Source organism: Phascolarctos cinereus, unplaced genomic scaffold (genome assembly GCF_003287225.1).
Source record: "Phascolarctos cinereus isolate Bilbo 61053 unplaced genomic scaffold, phaCin_HiC Scaffold_5;HRSCAF=322, whole genome shotgun sequence".
Taxonomy (NCBI): Eukaryota; Metazoa; Chordata; class Mammalia; order Diprotodontia; family Phascolarctidae; genus Phascolarctos; species Phascolarctos cinereus.
Genome location: NW_027555958.1, coordinates 32,114,317 through 32,126,672, shown reverse-complemented (window position 1 = coordinate 32,126,672; position 12,356 = coordinate 32,114,317). Strand labels below are relative to the sequence as shown.

General features: G+C 48.4%; 1 protein-coding gene across 2 annotated transcripts in view; it reads left to right on the top strand.

Moving 5' to 3' along the window:
• The window catches only part of ABR (ABR activator of RhoGEF and GTPase), a 300,921-nt gene that overhangs the window by 117,543 nt on the left and 171,022 nt on the right, over positions 1-12,356 (top strand). For both annotated transcript variants that reach the window (XM_021007059.2, XM_021007060.2), the window contains exon 2: positions 8,621-8,805. In XM_021007059.2, the coding sequence (XP_020862718.1) occupies positions 8,621-8,805 (185 nt within the window). The remainder of the gene's footprint in view (positions 1-8,620; positions 8,806-12,356) is intronic.

The window sequence follows — 12,356 nt, the reverse complement described above, 5'->3', positions numbered from 1 at the left end:
TGGCCCTTGTTGACTGTAGATTTTATAGACCGTAGATTTATGGCTGGAAAGGACCCTAGAGACCATTGTTAAAAGGAAAATTCTTTGTTCACGATTTCACCCTGATTAACAAGGCAAAACTCAGGAGAAAGAGAATTCGACAAGTTCATTAAAAATATGTCAAAGTAGCAGATTAGTGCATTAATCACTGGAGATCAGCAAGTGATTCAAAATGGAGCCAGCTTTTATGGATAGCTTTTGTTTTTTTCCTTCTTTTTTTCTTTTGTGAGGCAGTTGGGGTTAAGTGACTTGCCCAGGGTCACGCAGCTATTAAGTGTCAAGTGTCTGAGGCCGGACTTAAACTCAGGTCCTGTTGAATCCAAGGCTGGAGCTCCATCCACTGCGCCACCTAGCTGCCCCTATTGATAACTTTTGAAATGAGATAAAGACAATTCAGATTGGTCCATGTTAGCAGAAGGGAATGGGCCATGCATTGCTGGGAGGTGAGGGCTGACTGGCAGGTAATATAAAAGCTGCACAGACTAAGTGATGCCTCCCCCAAGACTGATTTACAAACCGGACTGGCAGCAACAGTCACTGAGTCAGCATAACTTTCAATACCAACTTAATCCTAGCCTCTTCATTCATTCATTCATTCATTCATTCATTCATTCATTCATTGACAATTGGGGTTAAGTGACTTGCCCAGGGTCACACAGCTAGTAAGTGCCAAGTGTTTGGTCTGAGGCCCTATTTGAACTCAGGTCCTTCTGACTTCAGGGGCAGTACTCTATCCACTGTGCCACCTAGCTGCCCCCTATAGCCTCTTATTTTAAAGATGAGACTACACAGGTAATAAGCAGAAAGGATGGGATTTGAACCCAGGGCCTTTGACTCCTGATCCAAGCTTTATTTGAATTCAGCTCATCCCTAGTGATTAGATCTGGGTCACTCAAGTCAACTAGTATTTATTAAGCACCTACTATGTACCTGGTACTGGACCAAATGCTGGAAGATGAGGGTTCCTCAAGCTGGACCCTAGTCTGAGGACGTATTAGGAGTCTTCAAAGTGATTGGAATCCAGAAAACCTCAGTTCAGATTTGACACCCTGTGACTGTTGGATTCAAGGCTTCATTAGGCAACCTTCCTTGCCGCTTCGAGGTTAATCCTTTGGGTGGGTAGTACATACCCACTTTGGGAGACACTTTCTATAGGAGTGCCTCTCATCTCTTGGTGTGTGCAGGCAACTTGTCCTCCTAACATTACAGCTCAAGAGAGGGGGACCCTTCCGTTCAGCCTTCCTCTTCATGGTATGGAGGGACAAGGGCCATCCCCTTCTTGGGAGCAGATCCATATATTTTCTATAGCCTTTTTCAGAGACTTTGTAAGCTTTTCTCCCCTACTCTGTCCCCGAGGTTCACAGCCTGTCTGTGGTTGGTACCTCCCTTCCCCCAATTGTTTGTCCTGTTTCTTGACCAGCGTGTTTCCTGAGTCACTGTCCTTTCTTCTTCCAACTCTTCTAAGACTTATCAGACCCTGACCTTCTTTTAGGGATGGGTTGGTGATCATGAAGTCCGTGAGTTAGTGGAAACATGATCCAAGCTGAGGGAGACTTCCCCATTCAACTCCTGCCTTTGAGACATACTAGCTGTGTGGTCCTCTGCAAATCTTAGTGCTCCAGGTGACTTCCCCCCTCCTCTCCAATTTCATGGTGACTCTTTAAATAAAATTGCTAAGCAGTTGCCAGTTTGTATTAGTTAGAGGGAGTTTCCTCATCAGGAATATATCACTAATATCGACAGGTCTAGTCCAGAATTCCTCATCTGTAAAATGAGGATAACTTCACTGGTTATTGTGAGAGTCAAAAAAGAGAGATTAAGGGCTTACTGTTTGCCAGGTACTGGGAAACTGATACAAGCAAGTGAAACTGTGAGGTAATATATGCAAATAGCTATGCAAATCGTATAGCCATGGAAATGCCATTTGTTAGAGGTAGTGCAGGGGGAAGAACCTTGGATTTGCTCAGCTTTGTCCCTTACTGACCTTGGCCTAGCTGGTCAGCTGGTTAACCTGTCTAAGGCTGGGAAAGGTAGCTAGTATTTATTAAATTCTTACTAAGAGCCTAGCACAGTATTAAGTGCAGAGGATATAAATACTAGCCAAAATATAGTCCCCACCCTCAAGGAGCTTACATTCAAATGGAGGAAGACAACATCCAAGAGGGAATTGAAAAGGGTGTGGGGGCTTTTCTTCTCTGTCAAATGGGCCTGTTTCCTTATCTGTGAAGTGGAAGGGTTTTGAGTTGGCTCCCAGCTCTAAATCTGGGAATGTCTTTTGGGTCTTTCCTAGACAGACCATCACTGACATGGGCCCCTCCTGGCCTGATGCAGTTGCAGCATCCCCCAGATTGTTGCTGGTGGGGAATCTTTCTGTGTTCATTCAGGAACTTCTTGGTGTGTCCTCTTGACTTTGAAGTCTCTTCCCCCTGGCAGCCGTTCCTGCTATTACCATCTCTTGCTATCCCTAGGAAGCGAGACACTGCAAGAAATTTCCCATACTGCTCTGGTGAGCAAAGCCTTTGTCACCGAGGACTAACTTAGTCACCCAGAATCTTGGTAAAAGGTTCATTTTCCCCCAACAGGCACAATTTGTCCCTAAGAACTGAGTCTATTTTCTCCTCATTATCTTCTAATTCCCTTGCGCCCACTCAAAGACACGACCTGGTGAGTTGTTATTGTTTTTTTTTTCTCTCCAGAAGGGGACACCTACAGGTAATCTTGATATGGCAGTAAGTAGCCATTTGTTCGGCCACAGAGGAAGGTTGGAGGCTGAGACTCTGTATTATGGCTTCACAGACTCCAGACTTCGCCCCTAAGCCCCATCCAGGCGGGCTCAGAGCTGTGTGCAGATGCTGGCATAGGGAAGGGAAAGAGGAACAGAATGCCCCTGCCAGAGACATTTCTATGGCTCAGCTCCTTAATTAGCCTTTCCTAGGCTGCTGCAGTTAGAGAGTAAGCTAGTGGAGGAGGAGGAGACCTCTCTGCCCAGTAATCAGGCCTATTCAATTAGCAAACATTTATTTTAAAAATACACACACACACACACACACACACACACACACAGAGTTTTGAGTGAATATAGAATTGTTCTTGGACTCTGAGACCTGGGTTCAGGTCCTTTCCTCTGAGGCTTTGTGGCCCTGGCCAAGACATTTAATGTCTCGGTGCCCCAGGGCATTCTCCAAGACCATAGATTGCAGAAAAAGTGCTCATCTGTATTGGTAGAGGGAGTTTTTTCACCAAGTCTCAGGCCCAGCCCCATCGCCCCATCTCTCTGTTTTGTTTTTCCATTCACATATATCTCAGCACCATATCTTGTGACAAAGACTAAGATCATAAAATAGTGGTTTCAGAGCTAGAAGGGACCTCTGATGCCATTCCTTACTTCACAGATGAGGAAACTGAGGCCTAGGAAGGGAAAATGACTTGCCTAAGATCACATAGGGAGGAAGCATCAGAGAGTGGATTTGGACCTGGGTCCTCTGAATCAAAAAGCGAAAAAGAGAACAGAAAAAGAAAAGAACAGAGCAGTTCAGCAAAAAACCACCAACAAATACAAAGTCCAACAGTGTATGCCACCTAGAACACCCCTTCTCCTCTGCCTGTACAGTGAGAGAAAGGACAGGGTCCAGGGGCATGCAAATTCTCTGAACCAAACTTGGTCGTTAGAATTCTACAGCCTTCGTGTTCATTCTGTTGTTCTTTCTCTTTCTATTTCTGTAATTTTTGTGTATGTTGTTTTCCTGGTTCTCAGCACGCCTTTCTAAAGTGCTCACCACATAGGAGGGCCTGTGCTAAACTGGGGATAAAAAGTCTCTGCCTTCAGAAAGCTCCCCTTCTGCTGGGGGATGGAGCATGTACCCAGATCAGTAACTGTGAGATATTTTGAGGAGGGCAAGAACACAGCAACTGGAAGAAGAGGGGCGGGGGTCAGGAAGGGGAATAGGGCTGGGGACCAGAGCTCTGGCCTCAGAGGCTGGCTAGTCCACTGTTCTTGCTTTACAGAGGAGGAAACTGAGGCACAGAGATGTAAAGGGACTTGCCCAAGGTCACCGAGGTAGAATAGTGTCAGGCAGGATTTGAACTTTTAATGGGTTGGTTCCATAGTTGCTGCTTTATCTGTCATGTTTACTCTGCGCCTGAACTGAGCTTTGATAGAAAACAAGGGTTCTTGTAGGCAGAGGTGAAGAAAGGAGTATGTGAGTGCATCCTAGCCACCATTCAGCCTCAGCCCAGGGAGACGCCTTCTATCCTTGAGTCTCCCTGATGGGTGAACAAAAAGGCCAATATGGTGCTTCCATTGTTGCCCCGTGAAGATCTATGAGGAAGCCTTCATTTTTCCCCAGGTATTTTTTTTAAGGTGATTGGGGTTAAGTGACTTGCCCAGGGTCACACAGCTGGTAAGTGTCAAGTGTTTGGTCTGAGGCCGGATTTGAACTCAAGTCCTCCTGACTTCAGGGCCGGTGCTCTATCCTCCCTGGGTGTTTTGACTTCATCCAGTTAGAGTATCCATCACTGGCCTTGTGAAACTGCCTTCTGACTTTGTGACTAGGAAATGACCAAGAATCCTGTTTCCCTCAGACATTTAAATAAATGTTTGATGAATGAATGAGTGAATGATGAGTGAGGACTTTCCCGTGACTGGGCTTTCCTCTATCTTTCCTGGCTTAGCTATAATTACTCTGAGCTTCTTCCTTTCCAGGTCTTTCCCCTGGGCTCTGCTAGAAAGAGCCAAGGTCCGATAGAGTCTAGTTTACGCCTGTGCCTTCTGCTTTATTCCTGTCTCCATCTTCCCTGTAACAGGAGCTTGGGCAGAGGGGGAGTGGTGAGAAAATACTGCTGCATGTGTGCCCTGAGAAGGCCAAGTTTAATCAGGCTTCCTGTTCATCACATGGAAAGTGTTAGGGAAGCAGAGGCCCTTGGCTGGGGAGAGCAGTGGCACCCTGGCTGCTCAGTGAGGAGGGGGAGTGAGATCTGCCATCTTTCCTGTTACATAGTCTGTCTCTGCTCTTGGAAGTGTCCACTGGGCATAGGGAGCAAGAGACCTTGGCTTACTTGTGGGGAGCTCAGTCTTGGCCTGTTGAGCCCACCTACTCTTCAGAAACCTGAGAGCTCCCTGGGACTTGAGTATGGGCTCCTCGTTTCAAATGGTCTTCAGCGCGTCCTGTAGTGTTAGCATAGTCAATCATAGAATCATAGGCTTATGAACCAAAATGGATGGAGAAGCATTTTGTTGTGTGCCATTGTATGTGAGATACAAACAGAAAAGCGGGCAGCCCCTGCTCTCAGGGAGCTCATGTTTCTTTTCAGGGGAGATAGCACTTGTAGGGTTCAGCTACAGAGTGGATCTCAGAGTCTAGAGTCCTAAAGGGTACAGAATGGCAGGGAGCCTGGAAAACACTGGCCCACCACCATTGAGAAGTGGAGAAGGGGATTCTAGGTTCCCTCTGGTAGGGATGGGGATGGAGAGGTCATTGTTAGGAGGAGAAAATTGGCAGGAAGGTTGCTTATGAAGTCTAGAGAAGGGGCAGGGAGGCCCTGCTTGGCATCCCCCTCCCTCAGGCACTCTCAGATGGGCTCTGTCAGTAGGGCCAGAAGCTACTGTGGAGATCGTGAAGTTCAACCGGCACATTTTCCAGATGAGGCTGAAGCCAGGAAAGCTGAAGTGATTTGTCCCAAGGTCACACAGGTAGTGGGTAGGATCTGTGCCTGGGTTCTCAGTCTCCAAGTCCAGCACTGTGGTGCAGTGCTGCCTACCAGGCAGTCCATAAGCAAGCATATGTTAAGTACCTGCTGTGTTCCAGGTACTACATTAGGTCCTGGGAAAACAAAGACAAAAATAGGCTCTACCCTCCAGGAGATTACATTCTATAAAGGGAGACAACACATGTGTGTGTAAGTGTGGATGAAATAAAAGCAAAGGTAATTTTGGGGATATGGATTAACATTTGGAGGGATCAGGGCAGGCCTTCTGCAGGAAGGAGATGGTACTTGAGATGAACTGTGAAGGGAGCCTGAGTTGGATTCTGGACTCCATCTGGTAGACAGTCTTTGAACCAGCCAGGGAAGAAGAGGTAGTCGCTTAGGGGTAACTTCCTTATTTCCCATCAAGACTGTGTGATCTCACAACTCAGCGTCTAGTGATTCAGGCCATTGCTGTCTCCCTTTGCCTTCCCTAGAAAAAAAGTGAAAGATTTCCAAGTAACTCTGCAGGCCACAAGACACACGGCTGTCTGCCTTGTAGAGGACGGTGACCTTGTGGTCCCTGTGGTGGCTTCATGCACAGAACCTTTAAGTTGCATGCACTGCTCAGGCCTGCCTCCCTCCCACACATTCCAGTCCGAGGCCTCAGTAATAATTGGTAATAGCATGAAAAGAAGCCAGGAAGAACACAGATGCCTTGACAACTTAATGGTGATGTTCAGGGCTGAGGTGGGGGGAGAAGATAGGAGGTCTGGAAGCAGGTGCAGCTGCTGGAGAACAGCCTGGAGGTATCTCTGAGCCTCTGCACAAGTATTCAGAGATGTCAGTGAGTGGTGATGGCTGGGCTTGAGCCATCAGCAAGCTTTTATTAGGAGCCTTCTCAGTGCCAGGCACCTGTGCCAAGTGCTAGGGCTGCAGAGACAAAAGAGTTTACATGGGTGGTGAAAGGAGCCCATGGAAGATGTGAAATATGGGGTCAGCAGGGATCTTTAGTCTGTTAGAATGGGTTTGTGCAGTGGGAGGGGAGCATGTGTGTGCCTGCATGTGAGTCTGTGTTATCAAATCAAGGAAGTCTGGGCTCGATGGTTGCCTGAAATTGACCCAGCCCAGCTGACTTGGGCCACCTAGAAAAATACCTCAAAAAATGTAGGCCATGGGAAAAACCTTGGATTTGGAGTCAGCCATACTGTCCACTTAATAGCTGGGGAACCTTGATAGGGTGGCTTCATCTCCTTCAGCCTGTTTCTTCTTCTGTGACATGAAGGTTGTTGGAGAGTCTCTCATTCAGATAGGTCCCTTTGGTCAGTGATGGACTCATCAAGTCCCTTCCATGGCTTTGAATAGCCTGTCCTCATTCCCTCACCCTCTCCCCATGCCACTTTAGTCCTGAACATCTTTACGAAGCAGCCAAGACATCTATGTAGTATCTTCCATGTTATACTAAGTATGAGGAGGTAACTCCCTGTGAGGTGGTAAACTCTCCACAACTCAGGTTAACCTGCTCGATGGGGCATGGGATACTTGACTTTTGGCCACTTAGGCCATTGGGGGGCAGGCAGGAGGGATACTCTCCTGGTCTGGACATGGACTCAAGTCACTAGGTAATTTCCAAGATTGGGAGACCGTTGTTGACCCCATGAAAAGAACCCATGGCCCCAGTAACCAAGGAAAGAAGCCAAGCTTTTGTTAAGTTTGAATCCTGGTCATAGACATCATGCAGAAGTGACCTAGCCTTCATTCTTAGAGGCTGGGGCCATCCAAGTGGGAGCATGCTCCTAAATGATCCTAGGGTTCTAAATATCTACCTGAGGAGCAGTCATTTGGAAGGAAAGCAATTACAGTGTGATTCCTAGTGTTGCCAGAGGCTGGTAGCTGGCTTGCTCTTTATAAATAAAGGAGATAGTGGATCTAGCTGCCCTGCAGGAGGAAACCTTTTCCTTGGGGGTCCCCATGGGAACAAGCCCATTAACCCTTTCAGCACTAAGCTCTTGGACAGCTCCCACCACCATCTGTTCTCACCTGTTAGCCCTGCTGTTTTGTGGGTAGGGCATCTGGGCATATAGTTTAAAAGGCTGAGTGGTGCTAGCAACAGCAATGAGGGGGTTAATTGCAGCTCAGAGGCTCCCTTGTCTCCCTCCTCCCCCTCCTCCTGCTTCTTCTTTAAAAGAAGCTTATGGTGAAATTATAGAACCAGACCTGGCTTTTGAGGACCCTACTATTTAAATACTGGCCCAGCTTGTCCACAGAACCACCCCCTCATCCCCACCTTGTAGTCCCCTGGCATTGGAGCCTTAGCACCCTCTCTCATGGGGAAAGGTTTGAGGGAACTAGGAGGGCTGAGTTAGGAATGATTCTCTTTCTCCCTCACACCCAGTCTTAGTCTTGGCCCCCCAGGGGGGACTGAGCACAGTCTAGAAATGACACCAGAAGGGGAGGGGTTCAGGAAGTGACATCGTTCAGCCTGCCCCCGCCTTCTTGTTCCCTATAAAAAGCAGAATGGTGACTCAGAGAAGAGAGTTGGGAGCTTCCTGCCTCCTGCTCCTGCTGTTAATTTTTGGACTTGGAATTAGACAGGAGGCAAAGGAAACAGCAGCTTGGAATAAATGTCTAACATGTCATTAAGCGGGCGTTTCTGACGATGTTGCCGCTGCTTGATTCTGAGCAGCCTCTGAGTGTGCAGCAAGACCTGTGCCTTCTGGGACTCTTGGGTCCGACACACGGGAGGTCTCTTTCATGACCCAGCCTTAGCCAAGGAGGCTGGTGAATGGTGTGGAGTGAGCCATGGCGGCAGGGGGCCGGCGTCGGCGCCCACTGCGCTACCCTTCCCTGGCAGCCCTGGTAGAAGATTCTCAGTGGCCTTTCTTGTTCCTTGTCACAGACTTCAGCTACGGGGCCGACGACTACGACGGGGAGGGGAATGAGGAGCAGAAGGTGCCACCCGAGGGCTCGGAGACCATGCCGTACATCGATGAGTCGCCCACCATGTCCCCTCAGCTCAGTGCCCGAAGCCAGGGTAGTGGGGATGGCATCTTGCCCACCCCCCCAGAAGGTTTGGGACCTGTGGTAGGTGACTCCTCCTTTCTTTTTCTGCTTTGGAGAGAGGGGGCTGCGTGGTTCTTAAAGACTGAGAATTGTCAGAAATGTTTTGAGGGAAGGATGAGAATGGCTGAAATATATATTCTGAGCCCTTAGTTCTGGCTTCCATTAATAGCTATCTATCAGTCTTTCATTTGTTGCATTTACTTTGGTTTGTATTTATGGGATCCTAGAATGACATCCTCCTTGAGATAATTCTCATTCCTTCTGCCTGGTTGCTTTTCTCTCTTCCTTTTGCTCACTCTTCACATCTCCTCTTCTATCCTGTCTGCTTCTCTTCTCCCTGTGGTCTGTCCCTCTACCTTGTCTCCGCCTCCTTTTCTACTCTGTCTGCTTAGCTTCTGTCTCCTGGTTGTCCCATCTTCCCTTTTCTCATTCCCTCTCACCCCCTTTCTGAAAAGGAAGAGAAAGCTCAGGAGGAAATGTCATGCCAGAGTTTAGGCTGACCTTTCTGGACCCCTGGGCTCGCTCTCTCTCTCTGTCTCTCTCTCTCTCTGTCTCTCTCTCTCTGTCTCTCTCTCTCTCTCTCTCTCTCTCTCTCTCTCTCTCTCTCTCTCTCTCTCTCTGTCTCTCTCTCTCTCTCTGTCTCTCTTTCTGTCTCTCTCTCTCATGATAGACAGACTGATACTGTGACAGCCTGAGACAGACATGGTGGTAGAGAGTGTGGGGGGGGGGGCTGGAGGCAACTTTCCTTCCCTGGAGTTAGACAGATACATCCCCCATGGTAGATGGCTCTTGCTGTTTGATGTCTTTTGGCCATGGGCTCCTATGGGGGGGGATATTTTTAGGTTGTCTCCTCTTCTTTCATTATAATGCAGGAGTTCTTGATCTGAGGTCCCAGAATGGTTGGGACCTTTGGTAGATTGTCTCCTCTGTGTCCTCTGCCTTAGGGAGAAGGGTTTGTGGGTCTTTAAGGGATAGGAATTGTCAGGGACAGATTTCAGGGGTCCATCGACTTGGATGGGAAAAAATGTATATATTTTTACTAACATGTAACTGAAATTTACCAGTTCCTTCTAGTGTGAATTTTTAAAAACAATCTTATTCTGAGAAGGGGTCCATGGGGTTCAGCCAGCTGCCAAAGAGGTCTGGCCCATGATATGAAAGAAGGTTCAGTACCTCTGCCCTATGGGTCCTGCCTCAGGATGAGCCCTTAGAACCTTGTGAGATGCCCCTTTGCTCATTTCTCTAGGTGCTATTCTGTTTGTGTGTATGACTCTGACCTGTTCAACCTATTTTTTTAAAAGGAGCTAGAAAGAGAATCTGACTGGGTTGGGCTCACAAGAACCCCTGGTTGGCAAGGGGAAGGGGGGCGGGAAAGATCAGGGCCCATCCATATCTCACTGTGCACCCCTTTCCCTGTTGCTGCTGGGAGTTTGCGCCCCCTCTTCACATGCCTCCTTGGTGGAGGTTGGCTGTTATAGCCTTTGGCAACAGCGGCCTTGACAACAGGCTTTTCCACTTGGGGGAAGCCACCATGTTGTCATAGCAACTGAGACCCAATGCAGACAACCATAGAAATGGCACCAAGCGCCTGCCAGGAGTGATGGGAGTTGGGGGGGGTGGATATTAGAGATGGGGGTTCATGCTGACAGTCAGTACTGGAGGGGTTACTGTTAGATGAATGGGGGAGGTAAGATGCTGGGAGCAGAAGCCTGTAATTAGCCATATTAGTTTGGTAGGAATGAGCAGGGATGTTGATGGGGCTAGGGAGAAGGCTGATATCTCTGGCCTGAAACCTTGCCAGGAAGGCTCAGGCGTTCATTTACCATCCCCACCCCCAAGCCCAGCAAGTGACCCTTCTGGTTACCTCCCCCACCATTTCCTTGAGCAGCTAGATTCACAAAGTGCCATAGACGAAAGGGTTCTCAGGACTGTTAAGTTAGTGAGTGAATGGTTATCAAGCACCTACTATGTGCCAGGCACTATGCTAAGTGCTCGGAGTCACGTAGATAATAAGTATGGAGAAGCCGACTGTGGGAATGTAGCAGACCTATTGGTGTTTGATCTTTGTGTGGTAGGACATGGGGGGGCCAGTCAGAATGGTGGGGGTAGGGGAGACGACTTGGGAAGGGGCTGGTTTGGCTTTGTTCCATGGTCTAGCCCAGCATACCACACAGAATGGGAGCCTGGCAAATGCTTGCTGAATTGAATTAGCATCACAAGGTCATGGCTTTATTTCCAGAAGGAAATTCAGAAGTCATCAAGCCCAGGGGCTTCTATTTTACAGTGGGGGAAACTGAGGCCCAGAATGGGAAAAGCAGCTTGCTTAAACTCTCACAGCTTAGTGACTGTGGTGGAATTTGAACCCAAGTCTTCCTGATTCCAAGACCAGTGCCTTCTCCTAACCTAGAGCAATCCAATCAATATTTATTAAGAGCCTGCTATGCGCCATGGGCAGTGAGGTGGTACAGTGGATAGAGCACAAGGTCTGTAGTCAGGAGGATTCATCTTTGTGAGTTCAAATATGGCCTCAGATTCTTCCTAGCTGTGTGACTCTGGGGTCAGTTAACCTTGTTTGCCTCAGTTACCTCTTCTGCCAAATGAGCTAGAGAAGGAAATGGCAAACCCCTCTAATATTTCTGCCAAGAAAACCCCAATTGAGGTCACAGAGTCAGATACAACTGAAAAATGAGCTAACAACAACAGGTACCATGCAGAAATTTGTAGGTAGGCATGGAAGGAAGAGAGAGATGAGGAAGGAGCAAGGAAGAAGGGGGGGGGGGAGAGAGAGAGAGAGAGAGAGAGAGAGAGAGAGAGAGAGAGAGAGAGAGAGAGAGAGAGAGAGAGGAGGAAGGAGGGAAAGAGAAAAGAAGAGGGAGGGAGAGATACAGAGACAGACAGACTGACAGAGAAAAGAAAAGGGAGGAGAGGGAGGGAGAGACAGACAGACAGAGAGGAGGGAGGAGGGAGAGAGAGAGAGAGAGAGAGAGAGAGAGAGAGAGAGAGAGAGAGAGAGAGAGAGAGAGAGAGGAGGAAGGAGGGAGAGAGACAGAGAGAGGAGGAAGGAGAAGAAAGAGGGGGAGGGAGAGGAGAGGCAGGGAGAGAGACAGAGACAGAGAGATAGAAAGAAGAAGGAGGAAGAGAGGGAGAGATACATAGACAGAGAAGAGAGGAGGGAGGAGAGGGAGGAGGGGGAGGGAGGGAGAGAGAGAGGGAGAGAGAGAGAGACGAGGGACGAGCGAGGAGAGGGAAGGATAGAGGGAGAGGATGGGAGGACAGAAAGACAGAGAGAGTGGTTTTTGAAGCTTTCCTAGTATTATGGGGAACTGTCCAAAGATTTTAAAACCCTCCCTTCTCCCTGGCCATCTCCTCCTGCGTTTCCGTGCTCTGTTGCCGCCTTCTGCATCTCTGGTGCCATCTAGTGAGCCCCAGTGGTACTGCTGTTTGCATCTGGGGGTGTCTGAGTTCAGAATACAGAATATTAGAATTGAAATCATTTTACAAGGATGGGGGAAAGGAGATGGGGCTGTTGAACCTGAAGAAGAGAAGATTTAGGAGGGACATGTTAGAAGAGG